The sequence below is a fragment of the Aedes albopictus genome, chromosome 2, assembly GCF_035046485.1.
Source record: "Aedes albopictus strain Foshan chromosome 2, AalbF5, whole genome shotgun sequence".
Classification (NCBI taxonomy): domain Eukaryota; kingdom Metazoa; phylum Arthropoda; class Insecta; order Diptera; family Culicidae; genus Aedes; species Aedes albopictus.
The window spans coordinates 251,848,933-251,873,992 of NC_085137.1; the positions used below are offsets into that span (position 1 = coordinate 251,848,933).

The window sequence follows — 25,060 nt, forward strand, 5'->3', positions numbered from 1 at the left end:
AAACGCTATGAAAAATCATATACGAGAACGGCTGTCCTGGTAAACTACCCAGACTGTTCAAAGCCACGATGGACGGTGTTCAAACCTGCGTAAGCGCTTCGGGTGAACAATCTAGTTCATTTGGATCTCGCTAGTGGCTGTGACTAGAAGATGAAATCCCATGCCTTCTCTTCAACATTGATATGGAAGGTATAATGCGACGAGTCGGGCTGAACAACCTGAATTGGTCTTCACGAAATCCGGCCAATATGTGTGCTTTGCAGACGACATTATAACCAGAATATTTGGAGAATGTAATTTTAAACTTTGTTAAAGTTTGTTCTGGGGTGTTTGCAGAAGTTCTCTTGAAATCCCTTCAGAAGCTTCTTAAGAAAATTAATCAAATGTTCATCCAATAGGGTTGGGCTTATTTTGTAATATTTCTCCGGGAAATGATTTCTCAAGTGGAAAGTGATCTACTGGTCCAGATAAGTTAGTTGTGCAAAAATAAGCGATTTCGGTTGATATTTGGGGGTGGTGCTTAACCCGTAGGCTACGGGGCTTACAACAAAATTTCAAACCGCTGCCAAAGACGCAAACATCAATATTTTTCAATGAAATTTTGAGGTTCACTTCACTATTAGTTGTAGTTTCAGTTATGCTGGGAGCCACAAAAATTGAAGCCACGAGGACAGTTTTATTTCGATGAACGTCTGGGTCAGGGGGGGTAAAAATTGCATAACCTTCCTTTTGGCAAGGCCCCATTAGTTGGAATTCAAATGAATTCATCTGAAATGTTGTTAGTTCTATGTATTATTGTATATTACGTCAGGCCTGGGGGTTAAGAAGTATATAGGTGGTGTAGAACTTTTTCCAGCCCTCCAAAATATTTTCAATTTTGAGTATAATTTCTATGCGCTTGTAAAAGATTTTAAGGCACGCAAGAAGTAAATTTTTCTGTCCTAAGGCAGGTCTTAAGCATATTGAATTTAACTATAAGTAAAACTTGATGGTAACACACTGTTTTTGTTAGAAAAATCATGTTTTCCACGAAAGTAAGACGATTTTACAAGAAATTGCCTACTTTTAGGCGATAAATGCGGTACCTTTTGTGAAATATTAAACGCCTAAAAGTAGGCAATTTCTTGTAAAATCGTCTTACTTTCGTGGAAAACATGATTTTTCTAATGAAAACAGTATGTTAGCATCAAGCTTTACTTATAGTTAAGTTCAATATGCTTAAGACCTAGCTTAGGACAGAAAAATCTACTTCTTGCGTGCCTCAAAATCTTTTACAAGCGCATAGAAATTAGACTTAAAATTGAAAATATTTTGAAGGCCTGGAAAAAGTTCTACACCACTTATATATTTTTTAACCCCCAGGCCTGAAATAATATACAATAATACATAGAACTAACAACGTTTTACATGAATTCATTTGAATTCTAAATAATGGGGCCTTGTTAAAAGGAAGGTTATGCAATTTTGACCCCTCCTGACCCAGACGTCCACTGGAATAAAACTGTCCTCGTGGCTTAAATTTGTGTGACTCCCAGCATAACTGAAACTACAACTAATAGTTAAGTGAGCCTCAAAATTTCATTGAAAAATATTGATGTTTGCGTCTTTGGCAGCGGTTTGAAATTTTGTTGTAAGCCCCGTAGCCTACGGGTTAAGTAAAATTATGCTAGAGCAAAAGTTAAAAAACATAACTTTTCTAGACCAAATTGGTGATTCTAGAACCCTAAGGGCCGATTTCTTCACCTCGGCTTAACCGGTAAGCCAGGCTTACCCATACAGTTAAACCTAGCTTAACGCTTAAGCAAGGGTGAAGAAATCGACCCTAAGGACCCAAATTTGTATTTGAGAAGCCAGTAGAGATGTTTCCGATATTTAAAAAAACAATATCAAATCATTTTCGTATTTTTTGGGTTAAATACTAAAAGAGAACACTTTTTTTCCATATCTTTAAAACCAGTAGAGATATCTCCATTTCGAGATCAAATTTGGCCTTTGCAAGGTCTAGAATCACCGATTTAATCTAGAACCACAGACAAACAGACGTCTCACTCTATTCACTTCCCATCGTTTCCCTTTTTAACGGATTATTCAAATATTCCGTAGTTCGCAAACCGCTCGCTGATGGCGCTTGCATCGTTTTTGCTCCTGTTTGACGTGTGCGCACTACCGCCGTCTACTCAGTAGGTTTGCGAACCACAGCGTAATTAGCATTATTCTTAATCACTTAACCTAATTTACAGCTCTTTTGTCCACTAGGGCATTACGTGAGTGATTCCAATTGGACGCTGCACTTTGTACAGCGCCTACATGTATTCTTTTCTAATTCAACTATATCGAACTGGTGCCTTGTGCTGCTTCAGCTTTTCTACCCTGTCCACGGTAGAATGATGAGCACGATGGTTGGCTGCCGTTCCTTTTCCAGTCCGATTGGGGGTCGTCCATTATGAGTTGCGGTTTGCCGATATCCAAATTCCGGGTCCGTCAGAGCTATGTGCTCCGAAGAAAGTCAGGTGTCAGTTGCTCTCGGGGGAAAGAGCAACTGACGAAAAATTGCAAGTGCCGGGGCTGGGATCGAACCCATGAACATCCGCTTGTGAAGCGAACGTGTGGACCACTGCTCCACGGGCCCCGACAGATAATTAGCATTGGGCGATTATGTTTTCGTGACGATGATTTTTATCGCACTTTGTTCCAAGTGGTACGTCAGTGCTAGAACAGTTAAAATTTGAAATGTTTCTAAATGTTTGCTCTATCATAAATTCCACTTAAACCCTTTGCGCCACTCCCAAATATCTACAGAAATCGTTCATCTTTGCACAGCTCACTTATTTCGATTTATCCCGGAGAGATTTTGCAAAATAAGCCCCACCCTATTCCTCTAGTGATTCTCCTGATGTTTTTTTTTTAAATTTTATTAAAGGTTTTGTCAAAAACTACTCTATGAGTTTCCTCTTTGGATTTTTGTTTGGGTACTAAAAAGAGTTTTAATTTCATTAGGTTTCCTTCTGGTCGTCAATCAGTTGTTAATTTTAAAAATCCTTCTGTAGTTTCCACAGGGATTCCTTCAGTAGTTCTCAGGAATTGTAATTAAAGCCTGTATCCGCAATAATCGAGACACAGAAATACAGCTGTAACTCTGTAATAGATACATTAAAGTTGCTCGAATTCGGCCTCATAACATCTTAAGATGCGTTCATTTCACCTACAAAATTCCATGTGAATCGGTGAAGTACTTTTTGTTGTAGCAATGAAAGAGTAGAATGTGCGCCAATGAATTTTGTACAGCCCCTAGTTTTGCTTGTCAGCGCTGTAACTTTTGAATTTGGCAAAGGAAATGGTTGAAATTTTGAACACAAACCTCTTAAACTAAATTCGTTGCATAGGCAAAATTTCAAAAAAATCAATGCACTATCAACAATTTTATAGTGAAAACATGTATTGGGACTAAACGTGATTTTAGCCCCTCAGACAACAATTAGTCTGCACCCTTTATTCCCGAGCAGGAGAAAATAGCTGAAGAATAACTAACTCAGGTATGGAAAACCGAATACCTACAACCTGAATGAGGTATTAAGTAGCCCTGCATAAGAGGTAAAATACCTAAAATAATAACTGGTGTGTATTCTGTGCATAACGCGTGAATAATGATATCAGGTATGGCAATACCTAAATAATAATCGGCGATATTTCCATACAAATTGCGATTTTTCCATAATTCAATAATACCTCATGCAGTCCTCAACACCAAACCAATAACTCGTTGAGGTATTGTATGAATACCTACAAAATACCAAAATCAGTTATTTTCAATACCTGGACAACCGACCAATACCTTGTTTTGCTATGATACCTGACTTTGGTATGCTGTAGTTATGTGGCAGTTATTCATTCCTGCTCGGGTTGTTTCGATTGTACTAGTGAAAGTACTACACCAATAATCATCAAATTTTGCAGACATAATAATCAACTACCTTCTATGAAAATTTCATGAAAATTGGCAGAGAAATACAAAAGTAATGCATAGGCAAACATCGCACATGAAAAACACGAAAAATTTTCACCAACACTCACTTCCTATCAACACCAGTAGCATTCAAACCAATTGATAAAAGTGGATGAAATTTTGCAAGAAAGTGTCTATAAGTATCATAACTGCTAAAAAAATTTCATAATTATCATCACAGAACTTTTAACTGTAACGTAAAATAATTATCTACTATGCGAATTAAAATTTGTCATGTTTGTACAAAATGCTTTAAATCACGTCTGTTTGTTTTTTATCCACAATTAAAAGTAATGCATCGATTTTTATGAAATTTGGCACAGATAATAAACATACACCAAAGAGTTCCCAGTCAATTATTTGGCCAATTTTACCGATTCATTACAGAACTGCAGCCGTACTTCTGTGTCCCAATTATTGCGGATACAGGCTTTATTTAAGGAATTCTTTCTAGATTCTACCAAAGACGGATTTCGCGTCAACTCGAAAAATTGTTGGCAGCACCCTCTCGGATTTCAATGAAACTTTCTGGGTGAGTAGACCTTGCTTAGATAAGCCACTTTGTAACCTTATTTTTTTTTCTAAATTGTCTTGAAAAGGGCTAAACTTTATCACCGATTTTTTTTTCAAATGTGAATAATAAAACTTGACTACTTCTACAAAAAAGTGTTGTATGAGTGATTATCACAAAATAAGTCAGGTTTCCAAACTGAAAAAAAATTGAAAATCGATTTATATAAAAAACACCATTTTTGATTAAGATTAAATTTTATCTCAAGATAGGTTTATGCTTCATACCAACCGTCCATACGCCACAAGATGGGCACGTTTAGGAAAAAAAATCTAAAAAAATAACTTTTTCATGTTCAAATGATTATGAAAAAAAATATGAAAACAATTTATTCCCCTGTGTTCAGGAAAATCATCCAAGAATTTTTCCAGAAAATCTTCTGGAAGTTCTTCCGAAAATTCTTACAAAAGTTTCTGTGGGGCTTCAGAGGTTCCCTGACAAAATCTTCCAAAGGAGTTGTGACAATCCTTCTAGAAATTCTTTTCGGGATTCTCAAGAGTGTCCTAACGTTCCTTTAGAATTTTTTCCATTAAAATTATTTTTCAACTAAGAAATTCGTTGAGTGTTTTATAATTCCAAAAGAATGTCCAATCGAGCAATTCAAGGAAATTTTTCCCATTTTTTTCAAAGGAAATGTCTCCTGCTATTTTTTTTCCAGATGTTTATTCTAAAATCATAGAACAAGGAAATTTCTCCAAGAATTTTTCCAGGAACTCTTATGGGAGTTCTTCCAGAAGTTATTTAATATTTTTTTCCAAAAAATCTTACAAAAGTTTCTGCAGGGCTTCAGAGGTTTCCTGAAAAATTCTTCCAAAAGAGTTGTAACAATCCTTTTAGAAGTACTTTTCGGAAAGCTTAAGAGCACACTGTCGTTCTTTTAAGATTTTTTCCCTGAAAATTATTTTTGAACTTTGAGACTTTTATTACTCCAAAAGAATTTCTAATCAAGCAATTTAATGGAATTCTACCCATTTTTTTTCAAAGGAAATATCTCCTGCAGTATTTTTTTTTCCAGATGCTTCTACCAGAATTAAAGATAAAGGAAATTTTTCCAAGAAATTTTCCAGGAAATCCTCTGGGAGTTCTTCCAGAAGTTATTTAGTAAATTTTTGCAAAAGTTCTTCCAAAAATTCTTACAAAAGTTGCTGCACAACTTCAGAGATTCCCTGAAAAATTCTTCCAAAAGAGTTGTGACAATCCTTCTGGAAGTACTTTTCGGAATTTTAAAGACGTTCTTTAAAGATTTTTTCCTTGAAAATTCTTTTTGAACTTGGAGACTTTTATGACTCCAAAAGAATTTCTAATCAAGCAATTTAATGGAATTCTATCCATTTTTTTTCAAAGGAAGTTTCTCCTCCAGTATTTTTTTCCAGATGCTTCTACCAGAATCAAAGATATTGAAAAATTTTCCAGGAAATCCTATGAGAGTTCTTCCAGAAGTTATTTAGTAAATTTTTCCAAAACTTCTTCCAAAAATTCTTACAAAAGTTTCTGCTGGGCTTCAGAGGTTCCCTGAAAAATTCTTCCAAAAGAGTTATGACAATCCTTCTACAAGTACTTTTCGGAATTTTTAAGGACGCCCTGACGTTCTTTTAAGATTTTTTCCCTGTTAATTCATTTTCAACTTGGAGACATTCCAAAAGAATGTCCAATGAAGCAATTTAAGGAAATTCTTCCATTTTTTTCAAAGGAAATGTCTCCTCTTATTTATTTTTCCGGATGTTTATTCTAGAATCATAGATCAAGGAAATTTTTCCAAGAAATTTTCCAGGAAATCCTCTGAGAGTTCATCCAGTAGTTTTTTAGTAATTTTTTTCAAAAATTCTTCCGAAAATTCTTACAAAAGTTGCTGCAAGGCCTCAGAGGTTCCCTGAAAAAATCTTCCAAAACAGTTGTGACAATCATTCTAAAAGTACTTTTCGGAATGCTTAAGAGCACGCTAACTTTCTTTTAAGATTTTTTCCCTGTAATTTCTTTTTGAACTTTGAGACTTTCATGATTCCAAAAGAATTTCAAGCAATTTAATGGAATTCTACCCATTTTTTCAGAAATTTCTCCTCCAGTATTTTTTTTTCCATCGGAACACATATTTTGCTCTCTGCAAAAACTTGAACAGTTTTTCAAACTTTTATTCCCTCTGTGTTCTGCATCTCAGCTGAAGTTTGATGATAAATATTGATAAATTGCTTAAAATGTGACCATAAGATAATGAGATCAAAAAGTTTTTCGCAAAATGGGGCTGACAAAATCGGATCCTGCATACACACTTATTTTATTTCCATTTTTTTAAAATCATTTTCCAGTTGTTCCGTTAAAGTTCAGATTATCGACATTGCTCTGAATTTCACAGAAGTTTAGCTTTACTGAAGTTCGGTTATGGTAGGGTTTCTTGTCGAAGTTTGTTTTTTTGGTATTTTTTTATTTTTTAATATTTTTACTGCTGAAACTGGCGTGTAAGTCTAAAAAATGCTAACTGCAAGCAACAACTTGAACTCATTTTTTTTTTCAGAGCACAAATTAAAACTATAATTTTACCCAAATCTTAAAACTTTGAATTGAAAACTAATAGATATCGAATCGATTTTGGAACGCAGACAGTAGTTTCATTGTTAAATATACTCCAGATAAGACTTATAATACAAAATTCTGAATAGAATTATGGAGAAACAAAAATTCTAGAAATAACACTTCTAGAAATGGTTTCTATAAGAGAATATAAGAAATTGACTAGCAATAAAATTCAACAAAAGTTAATAAAGACTTCGCGACCCACCAAAAATCAGCCTGCGACCCACCACTGGGTCGCGACCCATAGTTTGAGAAACGCTGTTCCAAAGGATTTTTCGAGAAAGCTTCAAACGTTTTTTGCGATATCCTAGAACTTACTACATAAACTCCTACAAGAATTTCTACAGACTTTTTATTTTCGAAAACTCCTGTTTGGATTCCCACTGGAGTTCATCCATTGATTTCTGAAATGATTATTTCAGAATTTCCTCTAGAAGTCCTTCCAAAGTATTCCTCCAGGAATCTCGCCAGGGATTCTTCTAGGATTTCTTTCAAAGATTTTCTCATGAATTATTCTAATAACTTCTGCTGGATTTATTCTTAAACATCTTCTTGGAAATCTTTAAGAATATTTCCAGGAATCTATTTGGAATGCTTCCAAAAACATCTCCAGGAATTCTTTCAATGCTAGGTACTCCGGAAATTCTCACAAAGATTTCTTCGGGAGTCTTTGAAGGAATCATCCGAGAATTCTTCCAATATTCCTCTAGAAAATTTTCAAAGACTCCTTCAAAAATTTGCTGATAATTATAATCCATTAGGCACTTCTCCAGCAATTTTCGAAAGGATTTCTCCGGCAATTCTTTAAATGGTCCATTCCGGTTTGTTTCAAGGATATCTCAAAAAATCTTACAAAAATCTCTTAAGAATTCGTCTAAGAAGTCCTTCAGGTATTATTGCTAATATTCCTCTAAAAATTCATCAACAGTTTCTCCAGAAACTCATATCACCGTTCAACACTAAATTTTGTTATGAGATGAGAAAAAAAAAATAACAGGGGTTTGGGACCCTAGAAGTGTCATAGTGAAAGAATTTTTGAAAAATATTGGACCGGGCCCACAGTTCAAAACCGAAGTTTGTATGGAGAACTTGGGGTGTTCAAGTTCAAGTTCTCCATACAAACTTCGGTTTTAAACTGTGAAGGTCCAGTCCAATATTTTTCAAAAATTCTTTCACTATTACAATTCTAGGGTCCTAAACCCCTGTTTTTTTCTCATCCCATAACACCAAATTTTGTAAAATTTTGTCGAGCAGTGTATTCTTTCAGGATACAAGAAGTTCCTCCAAGAACTCTTCCAAAAATTACTCAAAGAAATACTTTAGGATTTTTTCATCCTGGAATTGTTTTAGTTTTCCCCTGAAATTGTTCCAGGACTCCTTTATGAATTTCTTCAAGAACTAACTCATCCCAGATTTTTTTTTCCAAAAATTCTTCCAGAAATCGCCCGCATGCTTTTTTCTAATGTTTCCTCTTTCAAAGTTCCTTCAAGAGTTCTCCCAAGCATTTTTCCAGAAATTTCTCCGGGGAATCTTCCAGAAGTTACTTTTAGGATTCCTCCAAACATTTCTTTTGACATAAATCTACGAATACCTCCAAAAATTTATTCTGAAAGTCCCTCACCGATTGTTTTGAAGGATTTCTACAAGAATTCCTTCAAGAATCCCTACAGTAATACTTCCGAAGATCCCATCATAAGTTAACCCAAGGACACTTCTAGGGGTTCTTTCCATGACTTTCCATTCTCGGAGTAATTCTTGGGACAATTGAAAAAAAAATGAAAAGAAATGTCAGAGGTGTCCTAGGATGTTTTCCTTGTAAGAGCCTGAGGAAATCCTTAGAAGTATTCATGCAAAAATCTCTGAATTATATTTGAAAAGTATGTATTGGAAAATCATTGAAAGAAATTCTGGAGAAATCTTTGAAAAACTCCATGTAAAGATCATCGGATGAAATATTGCAAAAAATGCAGATGCGACATTATCATTATTGTTACGCGATGGTTGAGAGAGGTTGAAATTTATTTCAGTGGGTCGCGGAAACAAGAAATGCCATTTAGAAATGCAATCATCAAACTACATTAAAGTTGCTTCGTCTTTTCTATTTTTCCACTTCCAGATAATGATGCTTCAAAATGAATTTTTCCGCAAAATGCCGTTTTGTGGCAGAAATTGCAGATCGAATTCTAATGAAATGAATCTAATGGTAATAATCGAAAATTGGAAAAAAAAGCAATGGGTTTCATTTGCTTCCAACGACCTCCAACCTTCTCATCATCATCAACGTCTGCCGAACGGAAAGCGAGTTGAAGAGTGGTTCAGTTTTCTTGTGTAATGAATACTTTAGCTGTTGGTGGTTGGGAAAAAAAAATCAAGGAGCACATAAGGAATGTAAACAACGCAATGCAATGGGTGCTCATCATAGGAGTTTTGTCTTATCGTACTTTCCATTCCATTGTGCGATTGTTTTGTGATAAATCATCGAGTTCTAACCTTTGTTTGCATGAAGTGTATATGTAGCGTCGGGTTGCATCATGCCATCAAGCACAGAAAATAAAATATAATGAACTTCTCGAGTGTTGAAGTGAAAAGTGTGCTTCAGGGGGGGTGTAACACATCCGATGCCTTCCAGGATAATTTCTTTAACATATCAGATTTCTCGTTTCACCCATTGATTGGAGGAAAAGTAAAAAACCGCAGACTTACCGTATTGCATGGTTCTAACGATTTCCAAGCTCCGCACCGGTTCGCTCGTTGGAAGAGCATCGATCTCCTCGATGACAACCGAGGTGACCTTCTTGTTCGAGTCGGCCGATTCGGCGTTAACCGTTTTGATGATTTTTCCGTGATCTGTAGGTGATGTGTGCGAGGAAGAGGAATCAAATTAGAAGTATAGTCTTGGTCACGAAAAAATCCCCTCCACAAAGAGCTTACCCGTTCCGACGAATATCACGTCGTAGGTTTTTCCGCCGGGAGTTTTAATTTGCGGATCAACGGCGATGGCGGTGAATCGATAGCTGTATGTAGGTAGTATGCAGCGGCAGCAGCAGCAGCAGGAACCGGAAAGGCAAGCGAAATACGGGGCGAGAATTAGTATGGCGAAACACGTTCACGCTTGACAAGGTGCAAATCGCATAAATTATGCGCATTTCATAGCCGACCGCAAGATTTAATTAATCTCGTCAAATTAGCATACACCACCGTCGTCATCGTCGTCGTGCGCGCGAATACGCCAAATTAACTAACAGTCAGTGTGCTGTGGCGACCACGACGACGACGACGACGACGAGGCGGGAAGGTGGCAGAAAAAGCATTTATACTTACACCGTGCTGACTCGGGTCAAAATCGGCGAACCGAAAAACGTTGGCACATTTTCATCCATCAGCGAGTGGGTCTTTTTGAAGTTGAGTGTTAGGTCCGGTAGGGTTCGCGAGTCGTTATGGCACGAACCGGGACGTGGATCTGGTACCTGTTGGGTGTGAAAAAGGAAAAAAACGCGGCTGAGAATTGCATGTAGGTTGGAGATTTATGTGTGAAATGAAATCATAAGATGTTTATGCCAATTACGTCTGAAGCAGTTATAACTTTCAGCATATTACTTTACTTTCAATCCTGCATACCCATGGTGATGCAACGAGCCGACCAACGTGAAAGATCATCATCTTGGACACACTTGGATATGTTCGTAGTGGTCCGACGATCGTCCATTTTAATGCTTTTAATAATAAGTTAACAAGTAGCAGATTTCGTTTCCACCTCAGCATGATCCACCAAGGTTTCGACGCATTACCTGTCCATCAGTGAAGAAGATAGAAACATAGCGATGTTCAAAGCTGACCCCGTAGTATCCGCACAACTGCTGCATCAATTATTCTGCAACATATGGGAAACGGCGACATTTCCGACCGACTAGATGCAAGGCGTCTTAGTAAAGGTACACAAAAAGAACCTGACTGTATGCAATAATTGGCGCGGTGGGGCATCATGTTACTTTGCATCGTTCTCAAAGTCCTCTAGAAAGTGATCCTTAACCGGATAAAGTAGAAGATTGATGCAACTTTCCGATGCCAGCTAGCAGGATTCCATGCCAGACGATCCTGTGTGGACCATATTGTCACGCTCCATATCATCCTGGAGCAAATCAATTAATTCCAAGAGTCTCTCTACCTGGTATTCATTGATTAACCCTAAAAGGTCCATTGGACCCCAGGCGCCTTTCAGAGCTCGTCTTTGATGGAGCACACTCAGCGAGGTGACGAAACTGAGGCCATGAAGGTATCCCTTTTAGGGTTAACGAAAAAACCGTCTCAACCACGAAAACATGTGAAAAGCCCTCAGGCGCAAGGGTATCCCTGAGAAAATTATCAGCTTCGTTGAAATACAATACAGGGCAAGTAAAAAGAAAATCGCGTTAAGTACTGTTCCTTTGAATTCCACTAAGAATTTGCATCCTTTGACAGATACGTATTTCGACCTCAACTGTAAGGTCGTCTTCAGTGTCTTGTACTTGACTCGACTAGTCGATGCAAATTCTTAGTGGAATTCAACTAAACGCGATTTTCTTTTTACTTACAGATATTCCCCTAACAAGCCCAGGTTAATCATCATCAATACAGGGCATTTCCGAACAGAGTACTGCACAACGGCGTGTTGTCTGATCCCATCCGGGTTGTTCCTCATCGTAATCGACGAGGTCCTGGTAGGTGCGATTGATCATGAACCAAATCGTGGGATGTGGTGGCATCCCAATACCATGGAGCACCTAAATGACTTCGAATTGGCTGATGACGTTGTACTCCTAGCTCACTTGCATTCTGATATGTTAAGCAAACTCGATGATCTTGCCAATCACTCATCAGCAGCAGGTCTTACCATTTACGTCCACAAGACCAAATCGTTAGATGTAAACACGGTCAACCCTTCCAGCTTTACGGTAGCTGGGCAATCAGTGGTGAATGTTGAAAGCTTCCAATATCTTGAAAGCCAAATGGCGCTCGATGGCGGCATCAAGATCGACATTGGTACACGGATCAAAAAGGCGAGAGCTGCTTTTTGCGAGTTTGAGAAATGTATGGAAAACAATCAGATTAGTCGACGCACCAAAATTCGAATTTTCATCTCGAACGTGAAATTTGTGCTGTTGTAAGCGTGAAACTTGGTGTGTATCAGTGGACAATACTCAACGGCTGCAGGCCTTCATCAATAGATGCCTGCGGTATATATGTAATTCATGCATGATGGCCTCACAATTGGATTTCCAACGTGGATCTCCATCGCCGATGTCATCAAAAGCCGATAGCAAAAGAAATTCTGGAGCGAAAGTGGAGCTGGGTCGGCCGCACTCTACGTCGGGGCAGGAACGAAATCCGCAAACAAGCGTTAGATTGGAACCCAGCAGGAAATCACAGCAGAGGCATATCCAGAGGTTCATGGCGGCGCAGCCTTAATAACGAAATCAAGCAAGACGACAGAAATTTGACCTGGCCACAGGTCAAGGTGATGGCTGGCAATCGCTCAGAACGGAGGTTTTTTAAACTTGGCCCTCTGCACAACCGTGGGTGCTCAGGACTGAAAGCAAGTAGCCCACGTAGGATGAGGCGGGTGTCAGAGGAGTATCGGGGGGAGGAGGAGCTGCAGCATCTTGACTTCATTATTGACTTTGTGTCCTCGAAGTCAAACATCTGCAAGGACTCATGCATTGCTATCTGAGGCTTCGTATGTCGATGATGGTGGCCAAGTAAGACTATGATATATTTATGGCAACTGCAGCAGCAGAAGAAAACGTGAAGCTGAAGAGTACGCCAGACGCGATCGCCTACAACAAGCAATCGCGGAAGGGACCAGGACCAGGACCAAGAGGTTGTTAATACTGAAGGTGAAGGTTGGGAGAGTGTGCCTGAAAAGGTCTGCCCGTTCCGGATTGAAGAGACCATGAAACTGTGACCACCAGCACGAGCTCTTAGCCATCATAGATTAAGGCAGATCAGGGGGAGGACGCCCCTTGGACTCTAGTCAACAGATAGAAGAAGAAAGAGAAACATGAGCTTAGTTGTGCTAAGAGGGGGTGCCAAAGAGAGGTGGAAGAGAAGGTGCCAAACAAGAAAAGGGCTGCGGCTTTGTCATTAAGACGGATGAATCTAAGTAGTCAGAGGCGTTGAAGGCGATGAGAGGCGATGCCAACCCACATATCTTGGAACCGATGTACACAGTATTCGACGTACTCGTATCAGCGAAATGATCATAGACCTCAAGCACGACAAAACGCGCAAGGGCACCGCCTACAAGTGTTTGCCGGAGGGTGAGGAATCTTACCGCGAAAGCGACTCTGAAGGTCAAAAACCTGGACGAAATTACGGACGCGGAAGAGCTCGTCACGACACTGCGGCAACAGTGCGAAAAGCAGGTGACCGCTTGCATTTATCGTTAGGCTACGGAAAGATCTGGCAGGGAATGCCTTGGTTCAGCTACCTGTGGTGGAAACTAACAAGTAGGCAACGTGGAGGGGAAGGCCGTAAGGCGCAAGGCTGCACAAACTCTCTCAAGTGCTTGATTTGTAGCAGGATATCCACGAACAGCAGGCACCCGAATGCAGGCCCAAGGTGACCGTTGAAGTCCAGCCGCACAGATGGCAAGTGAGAGCAAAGGCAACGCAGCTAAATCTGAACTACTCTGACGCAGCCCAGCAATTGCTGTGGCAGTTAGTCTCGGAGTCAAGTACTTACAGATATTGCCCTACTAGCGGACTCACTCCACAACCCACTGGACATCGGTAACTTAGTGTCGGATAAGGCTCAGCTAATGGCAGTTTGTACAACTGGTCGGTTCCAGTTCAAGAATTAGTTTCCACGTCGAACGAGTGCTTTGAAATAGCGAAGATAAACGGGATGTACTATTGCATATGCTATGCCCGCTAAGGTGATCAATAGACCTTTTATCGTTCATGCCTGATTCACTTCAACGCCCTAGTTAGTTTGAGTCCCGTTGCGTCCTGCTTGAATCTATGGCCAGGTTGAACGTAGATGTCGTGAAAGTAGGCAACACCTACAGTAGGAATGGAATGAAAGTCCATTATCGATGTTACCTTTTGGAGTCTGGGTCTAAAACCTAACACAGACTGGAGAGTCAACGCTGGGTACACACATATTGATCATCTAGCGATTCGCTATATAGTTGAATACGAACGGTCACCGAGGATCTTCGATGGCCACTGAGAGTGGTTGGTTAACCTCAAGCTTTGACAAGCTGGCATTTGTGAAGCGATCGCTCATGGAGGGAAACACCGACGACCAGCCTTACGATCGTTCGGAACCCTAAGCCGTGCGTGTGACTCCGCAATGCCAAGATGATCCCTATCAAGGAATGGGTGCTGACCAGTGTAATGGTCGTGCCCATAAATCGGAGGAGAACGCAGAAACTACAAGCAAGCGTTGGACAGGAACCTGGCAAGACATCGCAGCAGAGGCAGGTCCAGAGACTCATGGCGACGCAGCCTCAACAAAGAAATAAAGAAGTCGACAGAATGTTGACCAGGCCATAGGTCTCAGATGGCTTATACCACAGAATATTTACTTCCACCCCAAGCAGCACACTTTGTTACAACTAAATCACGATAATTTCTACGCGACAAATTCAAAAATCGCTTTTAAAAGACTGCAACGTCGATTTCTACAGCTATGTCACCGAAAAAGCGCAGGAGGCGGAGCCTGTGCAACATATATCGTTCGTCGCACAAGAGCTTAGATGGTAACCAATTTGTAATATAGTTTGTTTACACTGCCATAGAAAAATAAACTCAAAGTTACATTGCTTGTTTCGTCATAACAATTATGGAAAATGATAAACATGGCAATGGCGATTGGAAATAAGTATCTTTGTAGTAAAATGGAAATGTGTTTCGTTGGGACATCTTCATAAAATTGACTGGCAATTGTATTTTTCTGGTGAAATTGTCAATTTTACTAGCGAAAAACACGTGCACTTGCAAAATTCGACAATTTTAGCATAAACATTTGCACATCGCACTGATTCGTTGTACGATTTTTGAACGGGAAAAAGGGTATTAGGCTTGTTAGGCCAATTTATTTATCACTTCTGATAAGAATTCTTTTCTATTCTGTTCGCTTAGAACTCCATAGTCATAATTGAAATGTCAGTTTTTTGTAACTGGTACAATTAATGGCCATTTTGATTATTGGGTAGAGCCTACATTGCCGGTTGGATGTCTGAAGATATCAATATTCACATCAAACATTACTTCAGAATTCCAAACTAAAAGCTTGAAAGCATTTTTTTTAATTCACGGAATCGTCATACTTGAGTTCTCCTCATGATCCCCCCCTTGGGTCGATGCATCTCTATTTGTTTTTTTTTTGGGAAATTAGTTTATTCGATATACTCAATTTTTTAGTAAAATTCACCCAAAAATATATGTAGGTAGTTCGGATTTTCCGCGAGCTTCTTTAAAATAATAAGTTCTAAACATCGTATTTGTTAAGTTTTAGCATACAAAAATATCTAATTACTCAATACTTTCGACATGCAGTGTTGAACTCAACCTGTTAGTAACTGGTAAGTTGCACATTTGTGACCAAGTAATCGAACGTTTTTGCGCGTCTCATATGTGTTTACAATGTAACAACAAAAAGTTACACTGTCGTCATTTGGAAACGACTTTCGGTAACATGATACATGGTAACCAAACATTGACTTCGCAGCAACTGGTCTGGTTATTTGTTTTTTTGGTTTTTGGTTTCAATGTAACAGGATGATGTCAAAAATGCAACATTTTGAATTTGACAGTTCAAGAGCAGGTTTCACTAAAGCCACTGTGTGACATTAATGTAGCTTCTGCAAGATTAAGGTTGCATTGCGATGTCTGAGCAACCAGAATGTGTACTGCAAAAATAGAATTGTTACCATTAGTGTGAAGTGAAACGGCTATGCAATCTTTAATATTTTTCTAAAATATTTCCTAAGTTACAAGTGCTATTTCGGACTCCCGATCAAACGCTTGGGGTTCAAATATGTATTTTTTAGCCCTTATACCCGCCAATTTACGTCCGATTTTAGAAACCTAGGTTTTATTCAAAAGATAATAGATGAATAAGCCAAAACGAATTCAAATTGATAAAAAAGATGACAAAGATTATCAACAAATAACTTTTCGATGATTTACAAAAGTGACCCCAAACTTTTGGCTGACACATATATTGAGGGGTAGCCTCAAAATTTTGGTCGATGACATCGATAGTACATTTACCTAATAACTTTTTTCCTAGCCAAGTTTGACAAAAAGCAGTCGAAAGCTAATATACATTAGGTTATATCAGCGCTCTCATCTTAAAAATTGGTCGACCCCACTTCCAGCAAAACTACCCTAAGTTCATTTTTTATTTGAAAACTAGCTGTCCCGGCAAACGTCGTACTGCCTGCCTACTGTGGTTTTTGATATGCAGCTCTCACGGTGTACAATATTTAGAAGGTGATACGGTGATACCTTCCGGAAATCTGACAGTTTTTTGATGACGTAATTCCAACCGTTCATAGGCGTTTCCACAATGATCTAGTACTCCTCACCAATTTGATCAACGTAAAACGATAAGAACGACGTCACATGTTTACATCCAAAAATGATGTTTACATAGATTACTAGCCTGCCTTGTGATAATAATGCCGTGTGCAGCTATATAGGGACGTCCCCCATAAAGTCTTCTGTATGGGATCCCCCGTTCCAAAGACAACTCTCCGGTCTCACACCAAGCTAAAAACCTTCCCCGGCCCCAAAAATACCCACTTACAAAATTTCACACCGATCGGTTTGAACGTCACAACAGATAGTTTTTGAATCAAACTATCTTTTAATAATGGATAAATTTCCAAATTGTATTAAAATGTTATTCAAAACTGCGCGTTTCATGTTGCCCCACCTGTTTCAACTTGCCCCGGTGTACCTTACATTGTTTCAATCTTTCTATAATAGTTCTATGATGTAATATGTTCGATTTTTTTTTTAGAAAAAAAATAAAGTTTTTTTGTTGCAATTGATGACTTATTTGTGAAAATTCTGACAATTTTTATTGCTTCAAAATCTTTTATTTATGGACAATTTTGATTTATTTATGGAACTTTTATAGTATATTATTGCTTCCACCCTTTTTTATTTATTGGCAATTTTCGAATTATTTATGGATATTTTTTTAAAATTTATTATGGGGCGTTTAAGGCTTTTTACGGCATCATCAGCATCGCCAGCTATGTTGGATATGAGCCTCAAAATTTCAAAGTGATATTTCTCTGTCACAAAAGCGAATATTCGTTTGAAAAAGTATCGTCCTATATGCTCACTCGCAGTGATTGCGATGATACTTTTTCTGCTGCGTTGCTGCAGAATTGACAGTTTTTTATCACTTCAAAAATGCGAGGCAAACAATCATTGAAAAGCAAAAATGATTCGTTTGAAAACTTAGTGATCCAGTAAGAAACCTTAATTGGCTGCAAATTTTATGGTGTAAACCCAAACTTTTGATGTGGAGTGTATGTTCCAATTCATGAACTGCCGTTCTACGCATAATTGTCCCATATATAATAGGGGATTCCTATATAACATGGGACAATTGGGCGTAGAACGGCAGTGAAGGTATTCACTGTTCCATTCATTCTTCTGAATTGAAAAAAAAATGCTTAAATATTTTCAGTAGAAACCAACACATTTACCAAATTATTAATCCCTGCCAAGACATGCCATTAAATATTATCACTTGGATTCACTTTTTATTAAACCATCTCTCGAGAGCTAACTTGGTGGCCACACAATTTCTTTATCGTTGGAAATGTGCCACAAGGAAACGTCGGGGCGAGAGGTGAAGTGGGTACGTTTTACACATTCAAACTGTAGGTAGATACGTACGTACAGACCCGCCTTACATCTAAAAAGTATCAAAGAAATTACACTCCACCGGCGCCAGCCAGCGGTTTGGACCAGGCGGATGGATGGAGGATTCATGACACGAGAAATCTTCCTCCCAAGTGCCCGAGAGGTTGATACTGACAGCAGAGAATCCAACACGGGCTTCAGATTTGATGCCTTTGATCATTTACATCAAAAGCACCCATTTGTGAGAGGAGAGCTTTGGAAAGCGAGTCTCCTTCGTCTATGATGCCTTACACCGCCCGGAGGCAGCTCAGCCGACGAGGTGTTTGAGTGTAGTTAGTTACATAGAAAGGTACCGACCGAGAGTGTTCAGTTCGGTTGGACGGAAAAGTGGAAGAAAAACTGGCTAGGAAAAATTGATGGGTAAGATCGGCCGGAGACGTAAGGCAGGACGAAAAATGAGCAACATAAAATGTACAAATAAATGGCTGGTGTTGGGTGGATCGCCAGGGCAAAACACTTACCTTCGATGGGTTAACAGGTAGCCAATTAGAGTTTAATCCACTCTGCTCCTTGAAGTTGCCTTCGAACGTGTCGGCGATATCCTGTGTTTGCAGAAAGAGAGAAGGGAAACATATCGGTTATGAAAAGTGCTGGATGGATGACGAAGTTAAAAGTTGTTAAGAATTAAACCTAACTGAAAATTTGGCCACTTTAATGCCTCACACTGATGATGAGCAATGCTTACATAGTTTCCTGGGTATTAGTAAAATTATAAAATGGCTCGCTTTCAGTTTAGTTGAACTTCCAAAAACGCTATTAGATTGATATCCAAACAGGATTTTTTTCGAAATTTTCAAAAATCGATTTCAAACCGAAACCGAACAGCTGATCTGAAAGCAAAGCGAAGTTGGTAGGCTATTGATATGAGTAAATCTCGCTGATATAACGGCCCACTTTTTACACCTTGTCTCTGAAAATGTTTTAGTTGGCAATTTTCTGAAAGTCGTTGGCAAAATATTGAGGAAAATACGTGGACATTTCTTGGAGGAAGATCAGTGATAGAATTCCAGTAGAAATTTCTGATGGAATCCTTTTCATTTCTGTAAAAAATCCTCGGGAAGATTCAGCAGACGAAATTCCTGAAGAAATCCCAGAAGGACTGAAGGAATTCCAGACGGAATTCTTGGGGAAATCCCAAGCAACATCAAACATTCTGGAGGTATCCCAGCAGGTATGCTTTGAGAAATTCCTGGATTTGAGTTTGTTTTTAAAGGTTGTCGTGAATCGTTTTTTGAAAACAGGCGCGAATTTGGCATTTTTTCGCTGAAACAAATTAAAAAAGCCAAACATTTTCTTTTCAAATACATTACAAGAAGTTGATGTGGGAATTTCTGGTGAAATCCTTGGAAGAATTTCCAAAGTAACCCCAGTGCATTTTTTGAAGAAGCTTTTGAAACAGTTTCTGAAAAACTCTGGAATAGTTTCAGAAGTCACCGCTGAAAGTTTTAATAAACGAATCTTTGGAAAAAATTGAATAAATGTCTAAAGAAATTTCTTAAGGAATCTCTGAACGATTTTTTGAAAGAATCCCTGTAGGAATTTCTACTCAAATTCATGAATATGTTTTAGAAATAAAGATATAATTTCAGAAGTAAATCACGTAAGATGCTTCGAAAGACTTTTTAGTGGAATTTGTAGAATAGGAGGTCTTTCTTAACGAATTCCTGAGGAAAATTTTCGAATGAATTTTGGAAGATTTTCTAAAGGAATTTCCAAAAGATTCTCCAAACAAATGTCTAGGGAAATATCTGAATAAATATCTAGAAGAATTTCGAAATTTGAAATGTCCACTAAATCGAGATACACTTATTAAATGTCAAAAAGTTTCTCTAAACTCTTTTGTACAAAAGTCGACTAAACAGCATTCGGCCAAACGACCCATTCGGCCAGATGGAATTCAGATAAATGACAATCGGCCGAACGACATTCGAAGTCAGGCTCAACAGCCGAAGAAGTACGACTTTCACGAGATCCTGTTAAAACTATTTGCAATGCGGTCGACCTGCACATTTACCGGTAGGGGAGACTGGGGAGACTTGATCCCTTTTTCTTAATTTGCCTGTAACATTAAGAAAAAAACACAAAACTAGATCCATTTTTCGTACAGAATGGCAGGTAAACATCTATTGCAAGTTTATACACAACAGAAGGACTTTAAATTATTGTTAAAGTTTTCAAAACTGTGTTTTTATGGAGGCATGTCTTATGATGCATTTTTCAAAAATGGGTCACAATTGAACCCCTTTTGAGCACATGTTTAATTTAACCTGTGGCGTATGCGACACATAAGCATATTGCACCTTATTAACACAAATCGAATTGAATTATATTCATATCACACAATACTATTGAATACTGTTACGTAACATTCACACATGTATACACTATGAATTCACAATAATGTAAATATAGTTTTAGTTTCATATAGACCACCAAACCCGATAGTCTAGCTATCGTCCGAAAGAACGTCTTCTATCCGTTCCGATCTTGTAGGTACCACGGACCCTACAACTGGTGACCCCGACGTCGCGAAATCATTAGAACCGCGATTTGTCTAAAAGTGATCGAACAGCGATCGTAAAAAACTCTTCGATACCGCGAAATCACAGTGCCGATATCACCCGCGTGTGGAAATCGCAATGGCGACCGAAGAACTTTCTGGAGTCGCGAACAAAACCAAGAAAGAAGATGACGTCGACTCCAAAGAACAGCCGGTCATTGCCAAAATCAGTTTCCCGGACTTCGACCCGGACGACATTGAGACCTGGTTCATGTGTCTCGAGGCGGCATTCAGTGTAAATTCCATACGGAACGATAAGTTCAAGTTTAATGCCGTAATCGTTGCCCTCGGTTCGCGCGCGAAATTTGTGCATACAATGATCACTAGCTGCAACGCGTCGAACACTAACGACAAGTACGACCGTCTCAAAGCAGCTGTGATGGCGCATTTCCAGCCGTCAGAAACGCAGCGATTGACCAGCCTGCTCTCCGGTATGTCCTTAGGGGACCAAAAACCAAGTGTTCTCCTGTCCGAGATGCGCCGCTTGGGCGGAGTTGGTTGCACCGACAGCGTATTGTCTAACCTCTGGTTGCGAGCCCTTCCCAACACCACTCGTTCTATTATCGCCGCCATGCCAACTGCGACGCTTAACGAGCAAGCGAAGGTGGCGGATAAAATTTTGGAAGCACCCCGTGAGCAGATCGCAGCCGTTCAGAAGCCCGAAACCTCATCGACATCGTCCCTCGAACAACGCATCGAAGCACTATCGAGACGCCTGGATGAAGCCTTGTCAGGTAACTTCCGTGGACGCGACCGACAACGTAGCCGTCCGCGCCATCGTTCGTCCGGTCGGCGAGAAGAGACCCCAGCGAGAAGCAAATCAAGCCGTCGTTGGATCTGTTGGTTTCACTACCGACACGGTGCCCAAGCTCGGAAGTGCGAGAAGAACAGAAGCGATAACCCCAACGTCAAGTGCATTTTTTTCGACGGGAATATCGAGGTCTACTCTCGCCCGAGAGAGAATTAGCTCCAAGTACTACCGTCGTCGACCCCGCAACACCTAGCGAACCTATCCCGACCCAGAACACCAGCAGCCTGAACCAAACCGCGGACGTCCAGCGAATCCACATCCACGATCTCAAAACTTCGAACCGGTACCTCATCGACACCGGCGCTGACATCTCTGTCGTACCACCCACACCAAAGGAACGCTTCAAGCCAACAACCTCCGAACAACTTTTCGCCGCAAACGGTACCCCAATTCAGACCTACGGTACCAAACGCATCACCGTCGATCTGGGTTTGCGAAGAACATTCCTGTGGGTATTTGTCATCGCCGATGTGAAATCCCCAATCATCGGTGCTGACTTCCTCAAACATTTCGATCTTCTCGTGGATCTGCGGAGAAACAAGTTGATCGATAACACCACCCGGTTGGAGATCGAAAATATCCGAACAGCGACCGAGCCAGCCATCACCACATACGATGCGAATTCCCCGTTCGCCGAAATCCTTGCCGAGTATCGAGACATCACCGTCCTCGATATGAAACACAAACCTACCAAAGCTAACACCGTCCACCAGATCATCACCACCGGCCCGCCCGTGTTCTGCCGTCCCCGCCGGTTACCTGTGGACAAGCTGAAAGAAGCGAAAGCTGAGTTTCAGTTCCTAATGGAGCAAGGAATTTGTCAGCCGTCGAAAAGCAGCTGGGCCAGCCCGCTGCACCTCGTCAAGAAGTCGAACGGCAAGTGGCGACCCTGTGGCGACTACCGGAACCTGAATGCCATAACCGTTCCCGACCGGTACCCCGTGCCTCACATACAGGATTTCTCCAGCATCATGCACGGTAAGAAAATTTTCACCTGTATCGATTTGCAGCGTGCGTACCACCAAATCCCAGTGGCCCCCGAAGATGTCCCCAAGACGGCCATTACAACCCCTTTCGGACTCTTCGAGTTCAAATATATGACCTTTGGGCTGCGGAATGCAGGTCAAACACTGCAAAGGCACCTGCACGCCATACTGGGCGACCTCGATTTCGTCTATCCCTACATCGACGATCTCTGCATTGCATCGGACAACGTAGAGCAGCACAAAGAGCACCTCCGCATCGTTTTCGAACGGTTGAGGCAAAACGGCCTCGTCATCAACGCCGCAAAATGCCAGATTGGTCAGGAATCAGTCGATTTCCTGGGCCACGAAGTCACTCCTGACGGAATCAAGCCCAAGCGCAGCAAGGTGCAAGCAATTCTGGATGTCCCGAGGCCAACAAACGCCAAGCAGCTGAAGAGGTTCCTCGGCACGATAAATTTCTACCGACGCTTCATCCCACGAGCAGCAGCAAACCAACAGATTCTGCAGGCGATGATCGGTGGAAATGTCCGCAACGACACCACAGCACTCGAATGGAGCGAAGCCACGAATGAAGCATTCGAACGATGCAAGCAGGATTTGGCGAACGCTACTCTGCTTGCTCATCCGTCCCCCGAAGCGAAGCTCGCCCTAGACGTTGACGCTTCTAACACTTGCATCGGAGCCGTCCTACACCAGATCACGAACAATGGCCCTCAACCACTTGCTTTCTTTTCTAGAAAATTGAGCGAGAGCCAACAAAAGGCTAGCACGTACGATAGGGAGCTAATCGCTATGTACGAAGCAGTCAAGCACTTTCGTGATATTCTGCAGGCTCGAGATTTCTGTATCTATACAGATCACAAGCCCCTCACCACCGCTTTCCAGCAACGACCCGACAAAGCAACTCCAACACAACAGCGCAGACTCAGCTACATCAGTGAGTACTGCACCGACATTCGGCATGTATCGGGCGAAGCGAATAAAGTCGCCGACATGCTGAGTCGTATCAACACCATTACCACCACCGAGGCAATCGACTACGACCGAATGGCTGAGTTGCAGAAGACCGATCTCGAGCTGCAGAAATTTTTGGAGAACCCACCAACCAACACAACCGTCAAGCTGAAACGACTGAAATCACCTCTAGCCTCCACACCGATATACTGCGACATCTCTACAGAAGCCATCCGTCCATTCGTCCCACACGAATTTCGGCGGAGAATCATGGAGAAGCTGCATAGTATATCCCATCCCGGAGTTCGTGCCACTACTCGACTCGTCTCTGAGAGATTCATCTGGCCTTCTCTTCGTCGCGACTGCAAACAGTTCGTTACCCACTGTATCCCTTGCCAGAAATCCAAAGTACAGCGACACAACAAGACTCCGATAGCCAGGATCTCAACCCCGAACGACTGATTTGCGCACATCCACATGGATCTCATCGGCCCGCTTCCACCGTCCGAAGGTAATATGTACTGTCTCACCATCATCGACAAATTCACCCGATGGCCTGAGATTTTTCCACTACCTAACATGACGGCGCTCACCGTCGCACGTGCCTTCGTCAGCGGCTGGATCTCCCGATTCGGTGTTCCAATAAACGTAACTACGGACTGTGGGAGGCAATTTGAATCCGAGTTGTTCCGCACACTGACGCGGATGCTCGGAATTACACACCTGCGCACCACTCCATATCACCCGCAGGCTAATGGGCAGATCGAGCGCACACATCGTCAACTCAAAGCAGCTATAATGTGCCATCAGAACTCTCGTTGGACCGAAGTTCTACCCATCGTGCTCCTCGGAATCCGATCATCGCTGAAGGAAGACCTGCAAGCAACGGCTGCCGAGCTTACCTACGGCACTTCACTTCGACTGCCTGGTGAGTTTTTCATCTCTGGTGAGAGCAACAAGCCGACACCAGAATTCGTCGCCGACCTGAAGACCACGATGTCGAAGCTGAGACCCGCACCTACAAGCAACCACTCAAGAGAGTCTGCCTTCGTTCAAAAGCAGCTATCTACCTGCAGCCACGTTTTCGTGAAGGTAGGAGCAATCAAGCCTCCGCTCACTCAGCCGTACGATGGGCCATATCGTGTGTTTCGTCGGAAGAAAAAGCTTTTCATCGTGGATGTGAACGGCAAACACATTGCAGTTTCTATCGATCGTTTGAAGGCAGCGTTCATGCAGGTAGACGATCGATGCCCCGATGCTGCAGCAACAGCACCTGAACAGACTACCTACCAAACACGCTCAGGACGCCGCGTGAAGATCCCTCGTCGATATTGGTAAAACTATGGGGGGAGTAGTGTGGCGTATGCGACACATAAGCATATTGCACCTTATTAACACAAATCGAATTGAATTATATTCATATCACACAATACTATTGAATACTGTTACGTAACATTCACACATGTATACACTATGAATTCACAATAATGTAAATATAGTTTTAGTTTCATATAGACCACCAAACCCGATAGTCTAGCTATCGTCCGAAAGAACGTCTTCTATCCGTTCCGATCTTGTAGGTACCACGGACCCTACAAACCCTTTGAGGCCGGACTGTTTCGCCACTGCTGCCGCAACCTCGCTGGCCTCGAACACGTTTGTTAGGGTCGGTTTCA

The 25,060-nt window shown here is 40.9% G+C and overlaps 1 protein-coding gene across 6 annotated transcripts in view; it reads right to left on the bottom strand.

Annotated features, from left to right (window-relative positions):
* The window catches only part of LOC115258949 (semaphorin-1A), a 629,606-nt gene that overhangs the window by 54,517 nt on the left and 550,029 nt on the right, over window positions 1-25,060 (bottom strand). For all 6 annotated transcript variants that reach the window (XM_062851525.1, XM_062851522.1, XM_062851523.1 and 3 more), the window contains exons 9-12: window positions 18,535-18,615; window positions 10,464-10,609; window positions 10,074-10,156; window positions 9,846-9,989 (exon numbers count right to left, since the gene is read on the bottom strand). In XM_062851525.1, the coding sequence (XP_062707509.1) occupies window positions 9,846-9,989; window positions 10,074-10,156; window positions 10,464-10,609; window positions 18,535-18,615 (454 nt within the window). The remainder of the gene's footprint in view (window positions 1-9,845; window positions 9,990-10,073; window positions 10,157-10,463; window positions 10,610-18,534; window positions 18,616-25,060) is intronic.